At 37.2% G+C, this 24,672-nt stretch overlaps 1 protein-coding gene across 1 annotated transcript in view; it reads right to left on the bottom strand.

The window, feature by feature from the left end:
* Window positions 1–6,975: 6,975 nt before the first annotated feature.
* The window catches only part of ngfra (nerve growth factor receptor a (TNFR superfamily, member 16)), a 37,695-nt gene continuing 19,998 nt past the window's right edge, over window positions 6,976–24,672 (bottom strand). Inside the window, exons 4-6 of the mRNA XM_081386209.1 lie at window positions 19,127–19,349; window positions 18,146–18,306; window positions 6,976–11,124 (exon numbers count right to left, since the gene is read on the bottom strand). Of these exons, the coding sequence (XP_081242335.1) occupies window positions 11,093–11,124; window positions 18,146–18,306; window positions 19,127–19,349 (416 nt within the window). The 3' untranslated portion in view covers window positions 6,976–11,092. The remainder of the gene's footprint in view (window positions 11,125–18,145; window positions 18,307–19,126; window positions 19,350–24,672) is intronic.

Below are 24,672 nucleotides of genomic sequence, written 5' to 3'. Positions count from 1 at the left end.
CCTGGTATTGGCTGAAAAATCTGGTGTACTCTATTCCAAACACCCATAATGATATTCAACTGTCCTTGTGGCTCATAAGAAGAGCCACCATTTGGGCTCGATATGCTGGCTCATGGAGTTTTAAATTTGTTTAATGGCACTTGAAATGTCACGGCTCTTGTATGAGCCCTGTATCATAGACAGTGAAGTAGATGTTTTTGTCTTCTGTGAGAGCTCAGGGACCTGAGGATAGCTCCTTTTTAACTATTCATAAAACAATACACGCTGAGCCCCTGGCAATTAGAAAGCACTTAATAGACTTCGATAGCACTCACAGGGTCGTGGCCTCACTCTAAAGAGGCTGAATCAGACGGGTACTTTGTGTTTATTGTTCATGTTTCATTTTTTTCTTAAATGTCATCTATAAATAATGCGGACATTTAAATGAAGGTGCATCATCATATACGCCATTATTTTAATTTCGGCTGCGGCTGTGGTTGCGTTCCCTGTGCACTCCTGCATGTGATATGAGCTTTCATCTCCGAAAACACCAGCACTCAGGAGATACTGAGAGGGGTTTTGTCATTGAATGAAGATAAATCCTGTCACTTTTTGTACATAACTGTTTTGTACATAATTTTAGCCTTGGCTGTGCTATGTATTTTTAGATTTTATAGACTTTTTACTAAACATTAAACTTTTAAAATGTCCACATTTACTTACATTTAGACTTTATGGGTTTTCAGAACGTGTCAAGGAGGATGTCATAATATTTGTTTCCCTCTTATTGTCAGCTGGATCTCTTAGTGTTTTCCAGTCCTTTAGGATCCATTTCAGAAAATGCTAATTTAGACTTTCTAAACTTGCATTCAAAACAGCTTGCATTACTTGCATTACTCTGTCAAAACAAAGGCTCATTAGAAAACTGTGTCTCTACCTACAATTTTGCATACGTACAGTACTATACATAAGTACAATTCACTGCAGTTTCCTAAAGTGGCAGTAAAACACCAATAACTTTTATTCCTTTTCACTCAAATTATGATTACGGTACAGATTATTGATTAATAAAGACTTATTTTCACGTTGTTACTTGCACAATACTGTTTGACCTCAAAACACTTTTACCATAATGCATTTTGACATTTGCATCTGATATGTATGGCCTTTCTGACGTAGTAAACTTGCTCAGTAGTTCAGCTGGTATAGCATTGCATTTGCGATGCAAAGTGCTCGGGTATGAGTCCTATGAAACCCGAGTTACGATAAAAGACCTCAAAGACTTGTGGAAGCTTATTGCTACAATGGCTTTTTTCATTCATATTTGCTTTTGTTAACACTATTGGTTAGGTTTAGTGTAGGTGGTACATTATTTTCAAACACGAGAGAGCATTAATTGTTTAGCGCCACTCACCGGGCATTTCATTTCCCAACTGCCACAATAAGCACAACAATATCATTGCTAGATTCTGTTTGGATAAAACCTAACATGCTTTTAGTGGCACTTACTGGACATTGCACTTTGAAAGTGTCATAAAATTTGCAAAAAAGCAAAAATGTTGGCACGTTTTACCAATGAGCATGGGTTGCTACCTGTGTGTGTGTGTGTGTGTGTGTGTGTGTGCGCGCGTCTGAATGAGGCAATGAATTCAACATCTGTTGCTCCATTTCTCCAGCCAAAGCTATTCATCAAAATGGGAGTGAATGAAATTCCTAAACCCTTTAGAATCAAACAAACAAAAAAAGCTTAAGAATAGATGATTTGCACCCTTCCATTTTCTTCTTTTTCACTTCAGTGAGCCTCTTCCTCACGCAGCTGCAGCCAATGATAGGCACAACTAAAAGGATAATGAGATGAATAATAACTTACCATAAATTTCCATATCTCACATTAATATTGATTGTGTCAGCATGGATGATGCCTAGATTAACTCCATCTGAATAAAACGGTTTAAGCAAGGCTGGCCATAGGCTACACAAAGAGTGTAATGCAGAACAGGCCCGCAGAGGCCAGACATTATCAATGGGGAGATTGGAAAGAAATGCAGTTTTTCTCCATCTGCTGTTAGTCTCACACACACAAACACATACAGTGGGACCAGGCTAGTGACTCACTCTCAAGCTGATGGTGTTTTGGTATTCGTGTGGCATGTAGCCAATAGGAATACTGCAGTGTACACACACACACACACACACACACACACACACACGGTAAATTTACCTGGTAGATTCGTGTGTTTTTGCTTATAATAGACTGATCAGTCTCTTATGCTCAACAAGGCTGCATTTATCTGATCAAAAACACAGTAAAACAGTAATATCGTGAAATATTGTTACAATAAATAAAATGAAAAAATAATTTACTTTACTCCAGTCTTCAGTGTCACATGATCCTTCAGAAATAATTCTAATAAGATGATTTGCTGCTCAGGTGATATTTAATTCCAATGCTGAAAACAGTTGTGTTACTTAATATGTTTGTGTAAAATATAATACATTTTTTCAGGATTCTTTGATGATTTAAAAGTTTTTTTTTTTAAACAGCATTTATTTAACAATGTTTAAACACATTTACTATCAGTTTTCATACATTTTATGCATTCATTTTCTTTCAATAAAAATACTTTCAAAAAAAAAAAAAGATCTATATTCTACATCTACATATACTGTAGCCTATTTCTTTATCGATTTGACTGTTCTGTATTTGCACTATAGATCTATTGATCGATATGTGAACATACACATTCTTCAGTGTCTTCACAGACAGGAAGAGAATCTGTGGGACAGTATGTGTTTGCGTGTGTTCATTATTTGCTGGGTGTTGCTTCCACATGAACAGATGGTGGAATCATGTCATTGCAGTCACTGTTTAAAGTGTGCCAATGGAATGCTCTGATTGAGACAATGACAGAGTAAAGCCTGCTGTGTGTGTCTGTGTGTGTGTGTGTGTGTGTGTGTGTGTGTGTGTGTGTGGTCATCTTCGCGTGGGTGGGCAAAGACTGTGTTAACGTGCAGGGCTTCATGCATGTGACACTGCTAATATTGTGCACAAGTGTTTTACAGATAGAGGAACAGTGATGAACTTACTGTATTTAAATCTGACCATCCCCCTGTTTCTCTCTCTCTCTCTCTCTCTCTCTCTCTCTCTCTCTCTCTCTCTCTCTCTCTCCTAATTCTGTCTCTTAGTCCACTCTCCTTTTTTCCGCTGGTGGTCCTGCCTCATTTCTCTGGAGGGGCAGCAGGTGGTATGTGGTCTGGGGTCTACTTATGTGTGTGTGATGGAGGGTATTGATTTGTAGATGTGTTAATGGTTGTGGTGAGCTGGATGTCTTTCCTCTGTCCTAAAGAACTTCTGATATTCCAGTTGGGATATAAGAAAAAAAGTAAATATTGTCATGAAAACATTTAAATCTTTAAAAATCAAACCTTTCTCAAAAAAAAAAAAAAAAAAAAAAGACCAGTTATCTGAAACAATGAAACAAGTTAAAAAATGACTTGTTTTGTGTCAATGTAATTTTTTACATTCTTTGCAAAGAATGGATTAAGGACAGGTCAGTTTAAAAACAAAACTTCTTATTCCACAAGTAAAGATGGTGTTTACATAGACATCATAAAAAAAATGGGTGTCAAAAAATAAAGTATGACACGTCACACACACACACACACACACACACACACATATTAACATTAACATTATAAGGACTTCAGAGAAAAATAAGCTAGGCTATACCATTCAAAAGTTTGGGGGCGGTAATTATTTTTTTTTATGTTCACAAAGATGTACATATATTTGATCGAAAATACAGTAAAAACAGTATGCAATTTTTATTAACGTTAAATCATTTAAAATATATAGATCATTTATTCCTGTGATGCCAAAGCAGCATCATTATTCCAGTCTTCAGTGTCATATGATCCTTTGGAAATCAGTCTAATATGATGATTTGATGCTCAAGAAATATTACTTCTCATTATCAATGTTGAAAACAGTTGTGCTGCTTAATATTTTTGAAGAAAGTGTTTAAAAAAATATGATTCTTTGATGAATAGAAGGTTTAAAAGAATAGCATTTATTTGAAATATAAATATTGTTTAACATAAATGTCACTACTCCAGTTTTGATCAATTTAATGCAAATTGCTGAATACATTTTTTAATTCTTTAGAAAAAAAGAAAAAACTTGCCAACCCCAAACTTTTTAGCAGTTATATTCATGTATTACTCAATTATTGGGTAATACAATCATTAAATGAAATTATTAATGTATTACCCATAATAATGGAGAATCCTCTTAAAGCTATGGTCTTGTCTATGAAATCATATATTCATTGGACTGCAAATAATTTATGGAGCTATTATGGCATCATAGAGTTGGGATCTGAAAGTGTAAGTTTAGCCTACCTCTTTACAATATGCCACATAATTATTAGAGGAAGTTAGTTAAGAATTATTACACAGATCTCTGACTGGACCAAACGAGAAATGAAAACTATTCATTGACAAATCTGTGTAAAATCACATTTTCATTCTCCTCTACCCAATCGTTTAACACTCCTCTGCATGTCCGCATCTCTGTCTTTTCTCTCTTTCTCTTGTCAGTGATAATGGCAGTAGTTTGTCTGTGTCCTTGACTCTGACATAAATCTTTTCTATGGGCAGATGCAGTGACGTCATTCTTCACTTGTAAGTCTTTGCTTGTCAAAATGAATGTAATTACACACCAGTAATGTCCCTTTTTATGACAACTTTTAATCTTTTAATCTCAAGTTTTAGCTGACTCGTGGTCCTTATTAAGTATATGAGGGTTATGGATGAATTAGATTAGTGACTACATTTTGCTGTGGTAGTTGGTTTGTCTGGCTAATCTAATTGAAAGTGAATGCGGTGACAGTGGAGCTTATCTCTTACACCCTGCTGCTCATCGCTGTCTACAAGCCTGCTGACAAGCATCAGTGGGTATAGGCTCTGATGTACAGGTTTTGTAAAGCGCTGGTTCTTGTGCAAGCATTGTTCTCTCAAGCGGTTTTCACACACAGTGCTTACGTGGGTGTGTAGTCGGTGTATGAGTGTGTCGAAATAACAGTCAGAAGTTTATGACACACTTGACTGAATTTATTTTTCAAAAACTTTTTGATCTAAAGGCTTATATGCTTTAGATTTGTTTTGTAGACAAGAATAAATTGTGCATGTTTAGTAACGTACAAAACGAATATTTATGTTATGTTAACATTTTCTTCATGATTTGGACCAGTACATTCATTTATTTTATTTAAAAAAGTATTACGTTTACCCAGACAGCAACATAGTGTCGGCCCAGATCCGGCCCACATCTGGTACACGTGGATTCCACAGAAAAAAAAAAAAAAAAAGATTTATTAATAATAATAATAATAATAAAAATAATAATGACTAATGTTACTGTGAATAATGCACATCCAAACTTTTGGTGTGTCAACATCCATGTACCCACAGTTTATGAAACTGTTATTTCATAAAGTGTGGGTAACTACTTACACACATAACAGTTATTGTGAAATTCCTCAAAATAAAACAGTGCTTTCTTTGGGTTTCAAGCAGAGTTACAATTGCAGCGACTCAAAGACGGGATCTAATAAAGCATATGGATGTGCTTTATGCTGTGGTTTGGCAATCACTTGGTCCAAACATATTTTGTGGTCTGCTTTTCTGCCCACTTTCACACAAAAAAATGACATTTTAAAACAGTTCTCACTTCCCATAGAGATGAAGTGACATGGCAAACTTTTTTTGCCAAAAAGTTTCTTTAGACTAGTCAGTTTTACTAGTTAATCACACATCTGGAATTGTTTCTTTCAGTTCATTTGTTGCCTTCACACTGAAAGAACAATCCAGAAATGAACTTTAGATATGTTGCTAAAAGGCCAATAAAGTATGGTGTAATTCTTCATGTTTGCTTAAATTCCCAGCAAAGTGAATTTTACAGAAGGAATCTGATGCTCTGCCCATGTTGTTGCTGGATTGCAGATCTTAAGGGCTTTGTTTTGGTTAATGTGTATTAGAGAGGTCTGGATTTGGAGCTAATATAAGTTGTGAAGCCTCTAGGGGCCATATAGAGGTTGGCCCACTGAATAACCTCAATCATGGATCATGAGTTTGGTGTTTCCCAGGGTGTTCACATGACAAATCAAAACAGGGTGTCTAAAAATGTAATTATGATTTTTTTTTTCCAACAGAAGGCATCTGTAGACAGAACAGTCACTAATGTGACCCACTGGAGCCATTATCATTTAGATAAAAGTGTAAGTGACTGAAGTTTTATAGAAATCATTGTTCAAGATATTGGGCCCTACCATACACCTGCAAGTGTTTTTTTGCTAGTTTCAGCCCGACACCGTTATCATTTCACGTCCTGCGACACGTTGTTTAAATAGAAAATGTATTTGAGCCCATTTGTGTGTCCGTGGGCGTGCTGGTCTGAAAACGAGGTCTGTTCAGGTGCATTGTAGGCGCGTTGCTATTTTGAGGCAACTGAAATATATTTTTTTTGTTATTTAAAGAGCACGTTAGTAATATCCGCCTATAGGTGGGTCCACAACGTGCGTACACTTTGTCCCGTAGATGTCGCACACGAGCAGATCCATTTCTTCACTAGAGAAGCGTTTAGTTTTTCCGCTTGCAAATTCCGCCATGTAAATAGCGAATCGAGAACAACTTTTAAAGGGAATGGGAGATGAGACTCTGATTTATTGCATGTTATGCCCAAAACACACCCATTACTCATGAAGGGAATAGGGACAACCCTTTTAGACCATACGCCGGCCGCACCGGCCATTTTTGGATTCAGAGTCTGAATTTCGGACACACCCTAATTGCACTTGTGCCGTGCGCTTTAGACCATGTGCTTAGATCATTAAAATAGGGCCCATTGTGTCTAACGTCCAACGTCTTTGTTAAGCATTTTTTGATTTCTGTATTTTGGGAAAAACATGGCTAAATGATGGAAACAGACCGTGTTGTAGCAGTCATATTTGGTTTTTATTTAATAGAATTCTAATGCTTTCATTTCTTGTTTACATAAGTGTACCGTCATAACTCCAGGAAACAATTTACACAATGCATTGTACAGCATGGATTACGTACAGAGAACATTCAGCTCTATTAGAGGGATAGGCCGAACAGGGGAATTGATTTTCTAAAGCATCATGTGGAGGTTCTTCCTAACATCCTAAGTTAAGTCTCTTAAATGTGATATACCATAGTCTCTATTTAATCTAATAGTTATTGTACAATCCCTTTTCATATCAACATATTTATGAAACACAAAATTATCAAATATTGCCATACTTTAGGCTTAAGGGTGAACAGCTAAAAGTTTTGAAAAAATAGGTTGCGCTGAGTTGAGTGCATAGTGGTCTGATGTAAATTAACAGTGACATTTACATGATACTTTCAGTGTTTTATGATACATCACCTAAATTCACCTGGATGTACCGTATTTTAGCTGGATAATGATGTACTGTTTTGTAATCTTCATCAACATTTTCTTATAACTAAAGAAAAAAAGGCAACAAACAAAAAACTATCACATACAACTCAGGACACACAAGCCAAATAGATACACAAACATAATACACAAAATCAAGCTTGTTGAACATTACTCAAAGACACCTGACAGAGTCCACAGGCACTTTCTGGTGATGGACACTCTTTGAGTGTTCAAATTCAATCTGTTTTTAGTGCTACGAAAGTAAACTGTCTCTATAAAATACTGCTCTCAAAGAATACATCTATTTGAAATTTAAAACAAAAAAGTTTTATAAAAAAAATTAAGAATTACTGAAGTAGAAATAAGGATGGCTAAGGATGGCATTTTTTTTAACATATGTGAATATATGGCAAATAAGAGTTTTGTTTTCCTCTGATACACTTGTGGCTGACAAATGGAGATTTATAACCATTTTTGTGTGGAGGTGTTTTATTAATGGCAACTTTTGGCACATTCCAGGGAACTGAATCAAGAATCAATCCACTTGTTTTCTTCAATTGTTTTAAATGCTTACTGATTGACTGATTGATGCATAGGCGGCCTGTAGATGCCAATCAAGTCGTCTGGATTATATGTGAAACACATGGTAAATGGCTCTACCTCATATGTAAATTCTCAGAACATTTTAGAACAACAAATCACTTTAACAATCTATGAAAATATAGCCATATTTTCAACATAATATAATACATCACACCATCATCCCCCCGAGGGGCATCAATCGCTCCGATCTCTTTTGTATTGTCATCACAGCTCTCGCTATTTGATGTCTGCTAACTTCTCTGCTCTGTCTTAAGAAGCAGAGCATGGGATAAACACAACCCATTCTGTTCTCAGCGCGTTCCCACACACAGACCAAGAGATCTTATCTTGAGCTCATCAGATTCTCTCAAGTAGGCTAATATCAGAATAAACATCGGTGAGCGTTAAACCCCTGATGTGAATTAAACACTAGTATGCAAGCAACTCCAGAAGCCAATGATATGCTTCGCTGCCTGATTTAATGGAAAGCACAGCGCCTGGGGAGATGCACGCTACTAAAGCCGTATAAAAGCTGATGGAGCAGACAACCTGCCTGCCAAAAAAGCAGGAGGCAGAGATGTTCCACCGACTCTTATTTCTAACTTTAAGGTAATGCATTACTTCAAGTAGGAACTGAATTAGAGTGTAATAGTTCAAACCAGTCAGTGACTAGCACTGAGTACTGGAATAATGGCCCTGCTGGAAAGTCCAGCTTAAACTGGTAGCTGGCAGGCCACCAAAAAAAAAAAACTACCAGCTAATCATACCAGTTTAAGGTGGTCAAGTTGGCTTTTGAGCAATAGTGGCAGGTCAACCAGCTAATGCAGCTTAGATCAGTTAGCAAAATACTGCTAACTGCTTTAGATAGATTTTTGGGGGAATCTTGTCATATCAAAAAGTGATTTCCTGTAGATTTATCGTTGATTAGTGGAACTGAGAGCAGAAAAGTTGGATGGTGAATCTCAGAATGGAGAGGCAGAGCTCCAGGGAAGGGAAGCTGAGCTGAACAGAGCCCCAGGAGAATGAACTGACTGTGGGGAAGAGAAACAGAAAGCTTCAGGGGTAATTACGACCTGCCTGACAGGAATGTCTCACTAATGCCTCATGTTTATTCCAGAGCCTGATGGTGAGCGCATTAGAAATGCAACGAAAGACAGTCCATTAGATACTGTGTGTGTGCGCGCTATGGAATATCTGTATTAGGTCCCTAACATCTATTTACGAGTGCAATTTCCCATTAGATGGGTAGAAAACGGGAAGCAAAGGTCTATTTTTAGTATTTCTGTTTTTGTTTTGTTGAGTGTTAACTTGTTTGTTTCGTTAGACCATTCCTTTTTACTTTAAAGGTGATATAATAATGTTAAAGTACTTCTTATTCCCCCTTAGTCGTGACTGCTTCCAGCACATGACTGCTGGCATCTGAATCTGCATCCGCATTTATGGAATGAATCATGTAACCAAGAAAGAGAGTGGGAAAGAAAGAGCAAGAAATGTGGCGACAAAGACGAGGAAAACCTAGACAGGATGACTCATCAAGAGCTACAGTAAGCGTCAATGACTGTGGAGTCTGAGCAAATAAAAAAAAGAGAAACAAAGAGATTTTATGAACCTCAAGATATGATGGGGAAATCCTAGTATTGGCCGCACATCAGATAATTCTCTCTTGAAGGTATATAAATTGTCAAGGAACAACCTTTTAAAATAAAACGTTAATACTGGCTTGTTTATTTAAGGTTTGTAAGACTTAAGTCAGTGAGGTTACTGACTGGTTATTCATATGACAATATGTAGTTAAAGATACACATTTGGAGTATACAACTTAAAACAACTTTAAAATAGACTAGCAAAATATGTTTTTGGTTTAGTATTCTTTTTTAGTAAATAGTTTAGACAAATTATTGAGGGGGTGGATGAGGTTTCCTCAAAAGTTCTTAAAGAATCATTAATGAAACCTTGGCTGTTGAATCTGAATCAGAACTAAATATCCAGACATTCCAATCAAACCTGGAAAAAAAATGATATGGCTGAAATAATGGTAGGACATTAACATGGTGGTTGTTTCTAAGAGAACATGATGGCCTGAAAATAGTTCTGTAGCTCTTTTAGTTCTGGTTTCTGTTTGCATTGTGACTCAGATTTCCGAGGAGGAAAGGCGAGAGCATCTAGGCAATGAAACCTAAACTGCAATGACTAGAGGAAGGCAGGGAATATGACACGCTATGTGTGTGTTTTTTTAGAGAAAAGGCTGTCACGGAGAGTGTGAAAGAGAGAAAAGGGAAGGCGAGCTAAGTATAGATCTGAGTCATTACATTAGTAAAGGTCAACAAATGTCACAGTTGTGAGTTGTTGCCCATAAACGCTGACCTGCGATCAGCTGCTTTGAAACAAGACGGCGACTGGTATGCGCTGCATATAACCCCCCGAAGTTTTAACACACCTGGAAATGGCTGAATGAAAATGGGTACAAATACAATTATGATTGAATAAAGGGCCTTGATGTTGTAGACAAAATCTATGAATACTTCAAAGATAAGGCAAAAACAAAATCCTTATTAGATCAGACAGAAGGCTCCAGGTAGAGGAACCATGGTGCGGCTGCTAAATTGCGCGATATCCGTGAAGCCTGTGATGGCCATCTCTTTACGTTCTCTTGTGAAGCCAAAGACATCCAGAGTTAGTGTCACAAGGTCACATTAATACATCTGAGAAACCCAGTATATGTTAAACATTCATCAAAGTTTGTGGTGGGTTTCAGTATACATTATGGTGAACTTTCTTAAGGGTAATAGGCTTGTGTTTAGAAATAGCTACTTTAGGCCGGTGAGTCTGAACGTTGATGTGGATCCACTGATGTGGTGCTGTTGAACCATCTCAACAACGTATCGTCTGTGTTAGGTTCAAAAGGATCAAAGGTCTGGTCACTTAAGTATTGGCGACCCTTGCCGGATGGCTGTCATGGCTTCACTCCAGCATTGTTTCCTTCTCCAATCTCTCCTTCCCTCTGCATTGTTATATTGATAACGTGACTTCCTCTTCTTCACAGGTTAGGCCTGAGGTTGGGGAGAGTCAGGCTGAGCCCCCCCCATCCACTCTCACCACTAGAGGAAAAAAAGAGAAAGAAAACATTAGCAGTTCATGATTAAATTCTTAAAGCAGTATGTTGGGAGTTAGCGACTATACTAATTTAACTACATTTTTAATTAGCTTATTTGTCCTATCGGGCTTTGACAAGACTGATTCATCGTAATGAGTTGGTTCATTTAAAGCAGTGGTTCTCAAACTTTTTCGGTAATTCCCCACTTTGGACAAGGGGGAATTTCCAAGCCCCACCTGCCTCAGCATGCTAAAGAAATAAAATGTTCAAATTTATTGAATTAACAAGTAGTATCAGTATAGTAACAAGTTATATCTAAATACAAACTAACTATCTACATCAAATAACAGCAAGTTCAAAAATACACAGTGCAGCTGTGTCATAATTTACATGAAATTCAAAAATAGAGAAAATAATAGTGCAGCTGTCATAATTTACATGAAATTCAAAAATAGAGAAAATTAAAGTGCAGCCGTGTCATAATTTGCATGAAATTCAAAAATAGAGAAAATAAAAGTGCAGCCGTGTCATAATTTGCATGAAATTCAAAAATAGAGAAAATAAAAGTGCAGCCATGTCATAATTTGCATGAAATTCAAAAATAGAGAAAATAAAAGTGCAGCTGTGTCATAATTTGCATGAAATTCAAAAATAGAGAAAATAAAAGTGCAGCTGTCATAATTTGCATGAAATTCAAAAATAGAGAAAATAAAAGTGCAGCTGTCATAATTTGCATGAAATTCAAAAATAGAGAAAATAAAAGTGCAGCTGTGTCATAATTTGCATGAAATTCAAAAATAGAGAAAATAATAGTGCAGCTGTCATAATTTACATGAAATTCAAAAATAGAGAAAATTAAAGTGCAGCCGTGTCATAATTTGCATGAAATTCAAAAATAGAGAAAATAAAAGTGCAGCCGTGTCATAATTTACATGAAATTCAAAAATAGAGAAAATAAAAGTGCAGCTGTGTCAAAATTTGTATCAAGTTCAAAAATAGAAAAGCAATAAAAGTGCCACTTTGCAATCTGTTAAAAAAGAAAAGAAGATAAATCCATTTGGCAAGACAGGTCTATCTATCCCTGCATTACTGGCTGCAATGAGCCTGTTTTGCATTGCACAATTTATTTATTGCCCACACTAGCCTGCTACCCATCGGCGCGAAACATAGATATAGCTACAGTACACATATACTGTATCTATGGGCGCGAAAGTTTGTTCCGCTAATATTAATATGCCTTTATAGTCACACAAACACACACACACATGCGCACGCAGTCACTCTCTAGTGCACGATTCCGGGAGATTGGATCTCATTTGCGGGCGTCAAGCAACCGCTATCAATATGTGGGAGACTCCTGGAACTTCCGGGACAGTTGGGATGTATGGATAAAGATATAAAGGCATAAAAAGGAAAATTTCCTCCCGTTTGGCGCGCCCCACCTGTCACGTCTCTATTCCCCACCAGTGGGGCGCCCCACAATTTGAGAACCACTGATTTAAAGAAACAATTTTAATGATAAAACATTGATAAAAACATGATTCACTGATTCATTTGAATCAACACATTGTTGCAAACATAACCTTGTTATGTTTGCAGGTTACCTATTAGCATTGGATTTAAATCCAAAATATTGCCAAATAGGCGCTTTAACATTTCACTTTGAAACCAAATCTTCCACCATCGTCTTGTCAGTCAGCTAGCCTCACTCTCGTTACGATGATCCTTCAATGTTGAAAAAGTTGTGCTGCTTAATATTTTTGTGGAAAACGTAATTCGCTTTTTTCAGGATTCTTTGATGAATAGAAAGTTCAAAAGAACCGCATTTAATTTTTATTCTCATTGGTTTTGTGCCACACAAATCATGCCTCAATGTAGTTAGCTACTTTTTTTCATTTATTTTTTACTGTAATTCTTCGAAACTTTAGTTTGACTGTAGTATAACTTCTTTGAATGAGTAACTTGCGATGTACAGTGTCAGAGTAACTTCCCCAAACGTGAACGTTGCATTATATTACACTAGAGACTGTCAATTAGTTCTAGCACTATTTGATACTTAAGGTCTATGTCGACTAGTCGTGGATAACATAAATGTAGTTATGCTTACAGTTGATAAGAAAAATTAGAATTTGTGAATGAGTAGTAGTAACTCTGGCAAAAAGTCTTATAGAAAATAAAACATTATTGGTGTGCACTAAATTAATCCTTTAAAGAGAAACATTATGCATTGCCTCACTTCATTTGGGACAAAATGAAATCCTTAAGGAAAAGTTTTTCTCACTAAATAACATGCGGGTTCCAATTTTAGCCAGTTGAGTGGCGAGTGGTCCCCCTGGAGCTCTGAGCGTCCCGGTCCCCTCTGCCTGCCCTAACCATTTAACTGCAATCACTATTACATTCAGCCTGAGACACAAATGCCTCATTTTCCCACTAACCCTTCAATCTGTTGTCAATTGTGCAGAGCCATGGAAACAGTTCCGGAATGCTGCAAGTAGGCTTTTAGTTCTGAGGTCCTGTTTTGTGTCTGGACCAATTCAGAGCTGAGCCATTTGTGCAATACCCCAAAAAAACTTTTTTCCTGTCTTGTCTATGACATCATAGCAGTCTACAGAGACAAATGTAGCCACACCCACCCATTGGAGAAAACAAAAGTGCGCTGCATAATTAGACTACAAATTTTAGGTCACAATTTGGCATATTTGTTTGTTGAGGTGAGAAGTGCCAGGACTAGTCAATAGAAAATTTGGAACTCCATCCAAATGAAGTAAACTGTGTATTCTTATACTATTGATATAAGTATAAGAAGTGCAGAAAAACTAGTTAGTAGTTAGCAAGCTCTCAATGAAGCCAAATTTAGTTTCGTTTTTTTGGTTAAATACATCTTAACCCAAAAACAAGTTTATCAAACTGGAGATTGTTTACCATATTCTGTGCACGCTTTCTATCAAAACCTGGACATACTAGAGTCTTTTGTCCCCTGAGGGGCGTCCTACATTTTAAGTGTCGTCAACGGGGATGCAGTATTTTGAAATCACATTCTCTCGGCCTACCGAGGGCAGTTCTGACCAAATGTTATGCTCAAGAGCAACTCTTAAGAGCTCTGAGAGAGTGTGAGAAAATGTGTGTAGGCAAATAGTAAACGTAATATTTCAATAAATCTCATGTCACAGTAAATATGGTTTAACAATAATATGCACACTATATTTAAAGGCACATATATAATATACATTGAATTTTCTGTGATTTTGACTCATTTTTTGTAATGAAAAAACTCCCACATACAGAAAAATATTTAATTGTACCAAATGGAAGAAGGAAAGGGTTCATTCAGAAATGCAAATTCTGTCATGATTTATTGTGTACTATGTGACTTAAGATAAGATATGTTGGATTTTTTGTTTGGATTTTTATTTTCTAATACAATGAAAGTGGGGTCCAATGTTGCTGTGAACCTCATTGACTCTCATTGTATCAGCAAACACTTCATTCAAAATATCTTCACAGGTAAAAGTCTCTAAAGTCACAGGTTTAGAATGAAATGAGGGTAAGTAAATGATGATCGAATTTTCATTTTTGAGTGAACTATCCCTTTAAGACAAAAGTTCCAGATGTCAGTGTTAAAAGTGTGCTCAAAGAAGGGGAAATGAGGGATTTGAATGGATGAGAATGAATTTGAAAATCGTGGATAGAGAGGAAGAGCATAGAGTGATAACAGAAAGATAGCTGAGTGGCTGAAATTTGCTGCGGTTCATGCCATATTGCCAGCCTTCGACCAGATGCATGGCCCGACGGGAATTGTGCTGACCCTCCTGTTCAGCCACTCAGACCCTCGCAGATGGCGTGACTGCTCTTCATGTCGAGCAAAGTGTGGAGCCGTCAGATCACAAGTGCCAGAAGCGAAGAAGACTGAATTCCTTTAAAAAATTAAATACCCTTTCACCTTCATCCCCCTCCTCTGATATCCACTCATCCATCCGTTCATTCCCTAGAGTCTAGTGAAAGCTTTGCATTGAGAGCTGCTAGAGAGAGACGGAGAGGGAGGGAGAATGAAATAGTGGTATTCTAGCACTAACTGCTGACTGTTTGTTGGTGACTCCTCCTGAACTACCAACACAGCACATTTACACCAGCTAATCAAGTTATTTGTCACTCCTAATTGACAGCAATGTAGACCACTCTAACTAAGAGTAAAATGAAGAGATATGTACAGTCAGGAACTGCTGATTCTGCAGCATATCCACTCGTCTCTTGGGTGCTTTAACAAGTTACCAAAAAAACATAACACACATTTCTGAACAAGCAGTGTGGGTTGTCTGAACGTTTTAATGATTCCGTAGAACCAGCGGCAAACATTTGTAGCTGATGCTTATTAGCTAGATCAAAAAAAATACAGCAACTGACGCACCAGTAGGTACAACGTCGGCCTGCAATTTGTCATACAACAGCTGCTAATGAGCGAGTTTTACTGTCAGACTGTCTGGCCAGCGCAAGTTTCTCAAGCCTTAAACCGACCGCCCATGTTCACTGACCATCTAAAGTGTATTGCAAGCACTATATCCGAAAATCAGCAGTTTCAATCTGATTGGCTGGCTTCTATCAAATGTCCAGCAGTTTTGACCAAACTGGACAAATTGTAATAGGTGTTAGCTTGGCCAGAATAAGCTGACTATGCAAGATGAAAATGACAATGATATTTTATTAGCTAAAGAACCAGTATTTTTGTTTTGTTTTTACCTTTTAAAAAGCTTTTAAATTTGGTAATTTTTAATCCCATAGTTCATTTTCTTGAAAAAGTGCACTGAATGGAAGGGGATGCTAGAAGAGAGCAAGCAAATGTTGATGAAAATATAAACTGCATCAAAATTGACTAAGACAAAGAGAATAAAGAAAAAGAGACAGGGCATGTGGCTGAGTCACAAAAAAACAGGGTTAGCTAGCTGGCTAGGCTAGGCTAGCTGTAGAAAAAAAGATGACCATTTTCGTTTAGTGTAATTTGATGTACTATAATAACTAAATCTAAATAATAATAATATAGACATTAAAAAACAAAAACAATAAAAATGACCCAAAAAACACAACAAAATTACAAACATTTAAATGATATTATAATAACACTGCACATAACCTGTCAAGAACATGTCCAGGCCATATTTCAACCCAAAATCAAAGCAAAGAATTAATAAATGCTGTTTTAAAGTAAAATGGCCAGATGCATTGCAGTAATGTGAAATTTGGGAGATGTCACAGTGCAAACAATCCTTATGATTTCAAATATTCTTCATTATCTCTGTGCAAATGTGACCTTATGTTTTGGTATATTCTGGGCCTCTATGATAATGTTGTGTCGAGGGTCTGCTTCACATTCCTGACACTCTTGTTTTTGTTCCCTCTTACCCCCCCCCCCCCCCCCCCCCATCACTATTCATGACCCAGCTCCCATAATGCATTGCTGCACACTCTCAAAAACGTGATAAGTCTCATCTCTAAAACCCAAGACTCCTGTTGTTGTTCTCCTCTTTCATAAAAGAGAGTTTTCTTTCTTTCTTTCTTTCTTTCTTTCTTTCTTTCTTTCTTTCTTTCTTTCTTTCTTTCTTTCTTTCATTCTTGCTTTCTTGCTTTCAGAGTGGACTGATGTACTATATGTTTGACAGTGAGGTTAACATAATGCCGTTGGCTCACATAACCGCTTACAATAAATGCAAATGAAAATGCTGCTATTTATTTATTCATTAAGAAGATGCTTTTATCCAGAGTGATTCACTCAGGCCAGTACTCACTCTCTCACATACACAGATGTGCGGAACATTAGATATGTGACATACTAATATCTAATAAACTATGTAATATACGTACTATCCTCTTTTTGACTATGCTTGTGCCCTTATTGTGATCTTTCATTCATTTCACTGTTCTGTGATATTTTTAGTCACAATAATAAAAAACGTAAAATAATATATAAATATTAATAGTAAAACGTGATTAGCTTTTCTTCAAAAGCCCATGTTTTTGTGTGTTTATAAGATTTTGTCTGATTAGACAACTTATCACAAACAGTTTTAGACTATAAAGTTCCCACATTTTAGGCATTAGAACATTTTTTAAAATGTTCTCCACATTTTAGGCCCTTGCATTGCTGTAAATTCAGTTTTACATTTCAAAGGTGAAATTTTTAACTTCTGCACCAAATGGTATCGAAATGTTTTTTTGTTGTTGTTTTTCTTTTTAAGCAATCCAACATGTGTTTGTGTCATACAATGTACGATCAATAGAGTGTTTGGGAAAATTGTTTTAAAATAATTATTATCTGTAGTTCCATTTGGATCCACAAGTGGTGCAAAAGTAACAATGCACATTTAAATGCATTCTCTGTGCAGAATTGCATAAAGTGATACGCATATATTTAATGCTCTTCAACCCAAGACTGTTTGTCCCCAGTGAAGACGTTTGACAAAATCCATCCCTGCACTTTGCAGCAGGTTGAATCAACATGGCCACTTTATTGTCGAGTTTTACTCCCTCCCTGTCTCGTCCCCATGGCGTCAGTCCCGTCCCGTGTGAGGGTACTACCAGACTGTAATCACAGCCGACTCGTGGTCTTTTAAATATTATTGAACAGCACACAAGCATTTCAGAGATTTCTCTGGAATGTATGAAAGCACTTTGGTTTATTTTAATGGTTTGTGCCCGTATATGTGTGCAGTTCTCGACTTGTGTGTTCCTTTTAAGATCTGAATGATAAACGTGTTAAACGTCAGTCTGCTATGTCATCCACACCCAGCCTTACATGGAAATGCCAAGTGTATAAGGAGGGTAAAAGGAAGATATGAGAGAGAACGGGGAGATGGAACAGGGAGAGAGATACTAAAGATAAACACAAGAGGAGAGTATATTTGTAAAATATACAGTACATAGGGACGTTGGCTCAACCAGTGGCATAAGTTTGGAGGCAATGGCAGAAGGGGGAAGAGTTTGAAACTGACTTGTCATTATTTAGACAATAATCCTGTCTGTGTCTGTGGTCTTACCGATCTGCGTCTGCGTCTGCGCTTGCTGCTCCTGCAGACTCTGGCTGTCCACTGAGATGCCACTGTCACTGTGCAGCTTCTCTCCCTCTGGAGATGGTGTCTGATTGGCTGTGGCTGCACGATTATTAGCTGCCTGTTTATTCTGCTTGCAGCTGTTCCACCTGGAAGAAACAGATGCACATGTTGAGTACAAATTAATGTGATGAGTGAGAGGAAAGAATTGGCAGCGTTCAATTTCAACAATAAACATTTGTGTTTGCATAGTAGTGGATTTTCTTTTTTCTTCTAAATATGCCTAAATATGTTTGAGCACCTTTATTCTTCTTCATTACTATTTTCTAATTTTTGTAGAACTTTATATTTATTTATTTATAATTTTAGAACACTATAACAAAAAAACAAAGCAGAACAAGAGACAAAATCAAACTAATAATATATTTAATAATAACTACTTTTTCCATTTGTTTTTTGTTAATATGAATAAATACATCAAACGTAATATAATTATATATCATATACAGAATTATTTTTGTAAAAGTTCTTAGGTTAGTGGGTAATCATTATTGAAAAGTTTGGGGTCAGTAATATTTTTTTACTGTTTGAACTGTTTTCAAAATTGATAATGATACGAAATCTTTCTTGAAATCATCATATTAGAATGATTTCTGAAGGATCATGTGACACTGAAGACTGGAGTAATGATGCTGAAATGACATCACAGGAATAAATTACATTTTGAAATATATTCAAATATTTTAAATTGTAATTATATTTTACAATATTACTATATATTTGACCAAATAAATGCAGCCTTTGTGAGCATAAGAGACTTTAAAAAAATCTTACCGACTCCTTAGCTTCATCCAAAAGCGCCCAATTGAAACAAGGCCTGAATGTTTCACCACCTGACCATCCTCAATCATTTTCCATCTGTTCTTAAGTCTTTCTATGTTTTAAGGATTTTTTCTCTCTTTTGCTCACCTCTTAAAGATGATGTAAGCCAGGAGGCCGACCACGACCGCTGCCAGGATGGAGCAGTAGATGGGAATCAGGTTCTCGTTTAGCCTATTACTAATAAAGTGAGGAGATCTGGGTTTGGGTGTGGTGTTGTCGTCTCCGGGGCTGGGGCTCCACAAACGGTTCAGATCAGTGACGAATGAACCAGAATCACCAGTGAAAGCGGGATAGGTAGGACTCAACGGATCTAGGATAGAGAGAAAGACAGTCACACATATACGTTAGCTACAATCTGAGAATGACTGGGAACCTACATAGATGTAAACTGATGGTGAAAACTACTGAAGTCTGCTGCTGTATCTAAACAGAATTCACACTCTATTATTATCTATATATTTTGGGATAATGCAATGCAAAAATGCAAATGGGATATTGAACTGAACCTGATGAGATGTTAGTGGAAGCTGTGAAATTGACCAATGGCTGTCTGGATGGTGTTACATGATATATAGCCTTTTTCACCCACTAAAGGCACTATTTGTCTTTTTATCGGTCTTCCTCTCTTTATTGATTTGATGCATAATTTATCGAAAGGCAACCCCCAATAAACTCTTTCCAGCTCCCAATAGAGCACAACAGCGGCTGCCCACTTTTTCAGAAGTCTTTGTGCCGGAAGTATTTTTCCCATTCATTCTCTCCTTAGTCATTAAAAAAGAAACATAAACCAAATGAATCAGTTTTGAGTTTAATCACATTACAAACATTTGGTTTAAATCTAAGTACTTAATAATTATTAATAATACATTACTCATTGATTGAGGCTTTGCAAATAATGTTGCAATATGAAGCTGTTGACTTTAAGTCATACCTTTAGCGTGTGAAGAGTTTTAATACAAAATCAATTTCTGTTTGGAGAAAAGGAAATGAATAGCATAATGGAACCCAACAGTTGCACTTCACACACACACACACACACACGCAATTCTCACTTGTTTTGCAGTCAAATTCTTCACTCTTTCTCAAGAAAAGATTCCAGAATTGACTGGAGATTGTTATGGTTCATATCTTTCATGGCTGTAAAATTGGTGGTGACAGAGTTCGATCTGGCTCAACAGGAGGTCTTAACGTTACCATGACTCTCTAGAATATTCTCATTCTCATCTGAACTCTTCCAGAGCGGCCATATGCGTGACGGATTGAGCAATGCTGAAACTGAGAACCTTTTATGCAAGAACTTTGGTTTGATTTATAAGAAGCCACAGCTAATGAAGGATCTACAGTCCAAGGTCTCATATTAAAACAAGAACTCAAGATTTACATGGGTGACATTTTTAGGCTTTGAAAAGTGCTGTAGATCTCACCTAAAAGCCAGCTTGAACACTTTAAAGTGGTATGACCAGTTGGTTTGTTGAAACTCCCAGAAGGTCCACGAGCTTGAACCTGGTAGAATGACCATCTTAGACCAGATAGAAACCAGCTCTGTTCCCAAACACAGCTAATAGCTTATTTCTTTTGCTTCTGTTTTTAGTCTATGAAGTGTCTGTAAAATATGAGTTATATTTGAATATTCAAAGCATAATGAAAGTGACTTAGTCATTAGCTGTTCAACAATTAATTAAAGACCATTGTTTTCTAGATTGGTAAGCGCACACACACACACACACACAGGCTTCTTATCTTCATCTTCAAATTTCAAACTTGTGGGCATCTGAAGACTTGTGCAGGCAGCCCTCTTTGTTTTCTTTATCAGTCTCTTTCACTTGCTGTCTCTCCCTCAGTAGCCGTCAGTCTTCTCAAGACCGTCTCCTCCCTCTTTCGTGAAGGAAACATTCATTCGTTTCCGAGTATGCACTAAAAGTTAAATGATTTCTGAGAGATCTCTTTTTCTTTCTCTGTCTCTCTGATTGAAAAAAGGGGTATGTGAATTTGCGATATGTGGATGTGTTTTCAGCCTGACTGAGCTTGAAACCTGAGTGAAAACGCGTTGGCGCTTTTATTGGACTGAGGTGGTAAAACTCAGCCAAGCCAAAGGTTAACAATTTCAAATTCTTCTCTTTTTATTTTAATGATTTTCCTTCTTAACGGGGCGTTTTCGGAACGAGGTGCCAAGTGTGAAGTGTTTGTTAACCCTCAGCTGGGCGCCTTCTTTAATGACTAGTTTTTATTCTCATCCTCTCACAGTGGCGTGTTCTTTTCTTTTTTTTTTTTTTTTTTTGGAAGGGATTTTAATGCTTATCTGGTAACCCTTTTCAAGTTTGTTATAATGGTTCTCTTTATCTAACAGAAAACACTCTCAAAAGACTGTCACATGCACACACAGCAACCCTTATTCTCTTGTATGTGTGTGTGTGTGCGTGTGTGTGTGTGTGTGTGTGTGTGTGTGTGTGTGTGTGTGTGTGTGTGTGTGTGTGTGTGTGTGTGTGTGTGTGTGTGTGTGTGTGAGGGAGAGAGAGAGAGAGAGAGAGAGAGAGAGAGAGAGACAGACAGACAGACAAATAGAGAGAGAGAGAGTGTGTGTGTGTGTGAGTGAGTAAGTGTGTGTGAATGTGTGAGAGAGAGAGAGAGAGAGAGAGAGAGAGAGAGAGAGAGAGAGAAAGAGAGAGTGTGTGTGAGTGTGTGATAAACAAGAAGGGGAGCGATAAGAGCCTGATGGCTGTGTGTGTGTGTGTGTGTGTGTGTGTGTGTGTGTGTGTGTGTGTGTGTGTGTGTGTGTGTGTGTGTGTGTGTGTGTGTGTGTGTGTGTGTGTGTGTGTGTGCAAGTGTGTGTGTGTGTGTGTGTGTGTGTGTGTGTGTGTGTGTGTGTGTGTGTGTGTGTGTGTGTGTGTGTGTGTGTGTGTGTGTGAGTAGTATGTGTGTGTGAACAAATGGATGGCTAAATGAACAGAAGCTTTGCTGTTAAGTGCTCTTATTAGCTGCAGTAATTACACTAGAAGGACGCATTAACACACACATACACACAGACTTATTAGTCTGTCTTAAACAAGGATTTGTTATTTAAATGGTATATAAAAATAGAGAAGTTCATAAATTTGAGGCTATGTGTTTATATACATGCATGTGTATTATGTTATATTATCAATTCAGTTTAGTTACATTTTTGTTCCGTTTTCATTATTGTTGTTTGTTCTAGTTTTATATTATACCAAAAATAACACACAAAAATATTTTATTTTAAGCCCAGTTTTGGAGTCATAAAAACTTATTTTAGTTTAAGTTTTTTCCCCCAGTTATTTTTGTTTTATTTCAGTTCTAACTGTTTTCATTTAGTTTTTGTATTAGTTTTCTTTTATGCAGCTAAAAATGAACATTCTGGAAAGAAAAGAGGTGTGTATATATTGCAACAGTGCATAAAAGTGGTGTTGTTGTTAACTCAAAGTAAAACTATACAAATGTTTTCAGAAATTGAAATAATGCAGAAATAAAATTAAATAGAAATATTAGATGAAAAACTTATTAATATTGCCTTGTCAAATAAATTAAATAAGTTCAAGTTGAAGAGCTACAATTACTAAAACTAAAATAAAAACAAATAGAAATATATACTGTAGAATGCAGCTATATAGAAAACTGGGGGGGGGGGGGGCTAAGAAAAATGACAAAACAATTACTAAAACTAAAAATATAAAAATGAATGATAATTCAACATGAATAAATACTATAATCATACTATATAAATGATACAAAAATAACACTGGTGCATCATTATGCATCATAGAAAAGATAAACCAGAATTAACGCATGTTCTTTGTCACTGCAGCTCTATCTGAGCTAGCGAGTGATGATGTGACAAAACTAGAAGGCTTGGAGTGAGAAATGAAACCCGGAGAGGAATGCTTTGGAAGGGAGGGGAAACTGCTGTAGCTCCAATCCACTGACATACTCTGACATGTATCTGTGTGTGTGTGTGTGTGTGTGTGTGTGTGTGTGTGTGTGTGTGTGTGTGTGTGTGTGTGTGTGTGTGTGTGTGTGTGTGTGTGTGTGTGTGTGTGTGTGTGTGTGTGTGTGTGTGTGTGTGTGTGTGTGTGTGTGTGTGTGTGTGTGTGTGTGTGTGTGTGTGTGTGTAATGCAGTAGCTGCGATAGAGGTCACAGATTGAAACCCGAGTGTAAGAAAGTCCAACGGTCTTATCGATCCAACAAAGGAAAGAGCTCAGCACATCTCTCTCTCTCTCTCTCTCTCTCTCTCTCTCTCTCTCTCTCTCTCTCTCTCTCTCTCTCTCTCTCTCTCTCTGTCACATACACACACAGACACATGCCACTTAAATCTGTATGAACTGCAGGAAGTGAATCACCATACATCATGGACCACCAGCGTCGAGAGAGACTGGTCATTCAGACATGTGTGCCTTTGACTCCGACTGTGGTCATTCTTATGAAAGAGCTTGTTTTTAATACGCCACCCTCATCAAAGCTTTTATTAATGACTGACCCACCAGAGAGATGGACATGAAAGGGTCAGAGATACACAGACAGAAATAAAGATAGATAGAGAGAGGCAGTAAAGGTCACATAAAAGGTCATTTTAAGGAAGATAATGAGGCACTCGCAGAGGGTAGTCATCTGTACAGGCTACACAAGGACCTCTATCACTGTGTGTGTGTGTGTGTGTGTGTGTGTGTGTGTGTGTGTGTGTGTGTGTGTGTGTGTGTGTGTGTGTGTGTGTGTGTGTGTGTGTGTGTGTGTGTGTGTGTGTGTGTGTGTGTGTGTGTGTGTGTGTGTGTGTGTGTGTGTGTGTGTGTGTGTGTGTGTGTGTGTGTGTGTGTGAGATATGGCAGAACAAGGCTGCTCTGTGGTGTCACCGTACACGCAAAGGATGATCACATTATCGTCAAGACTGTACTGGGGAGATATTTAGAATACAAACTAATAATAAGGTAAGAATTACAATCATGTTGTGCTTTTGAAAAAATAGCTTAGTTTTCTACACTACATATTAATAAGAAAAAATAGTTTGCAACCTTAAATGCAGTTATGTATTTTTAGAAACACTACTGTTTGGGGTCTGTAATATATATTTTTAGCTTTTGAAAGAAGTCTGAAATTATGCTCACCAAGGCTGCATTTATTCGAGCAAAACTACAGTGAAATATGATTACAATTTAAAATAACTGTTTTCTATTTTAAAAAGTAATGAATTCCTGTGAGTGCAAAGTTCCTCAACACTGCTAATGGAAGTGTAAAACAAGCCATCTCATTTTAGCTTTTTTCTAATTTTTTCCTCTGTTTGTGTCTCACCTCACAGGAAAGGCACATGAGAGCAGGAACTGATGCCAGTGAAGCTGAACATTTGTGTGTGTGTGTGTGTGTGTGTGTGTGTGTGTGTGTGTGTGTGTGTGTGTGTGTGTGTGTGTGTGTGTGTGTGTGTGTGTGTGTGTGTGTGTGTGAGTATAACAGACAGCACTTCCAGATGTTTTATCATTTACAGGTTCCATCTGCAGAGATATCTCATCTCCTTATGTGGCACTACAGCACACACACAAAGCAGAGAACTTCAAGTCAAGCATCTGAAACACCATTTTAGCAAATATTCACCTAGTAAATCAGCTAAAAGTGTGTCATTTTTCCATATGAA

Source organism: Scardinius erythrophthalmus (genome assembly GCF_964197995.2).
Source record: "Scardinius erythrophthalmus genome assembly, chromosome: 1".
Taxonomy (NCBI): domain Eukaryota; kingdom Metazoa; phylum Chordata; class Actinopteri; order Cypriniformes; family Leuciscidae; genus Scardinius; species Scardinius erythrophthalmus.
The sequence above is the reverse complement of the archived record's forward strand: the minus strand, read 5'-3'. Positions and strand labels throughout refer to the sequence as shown.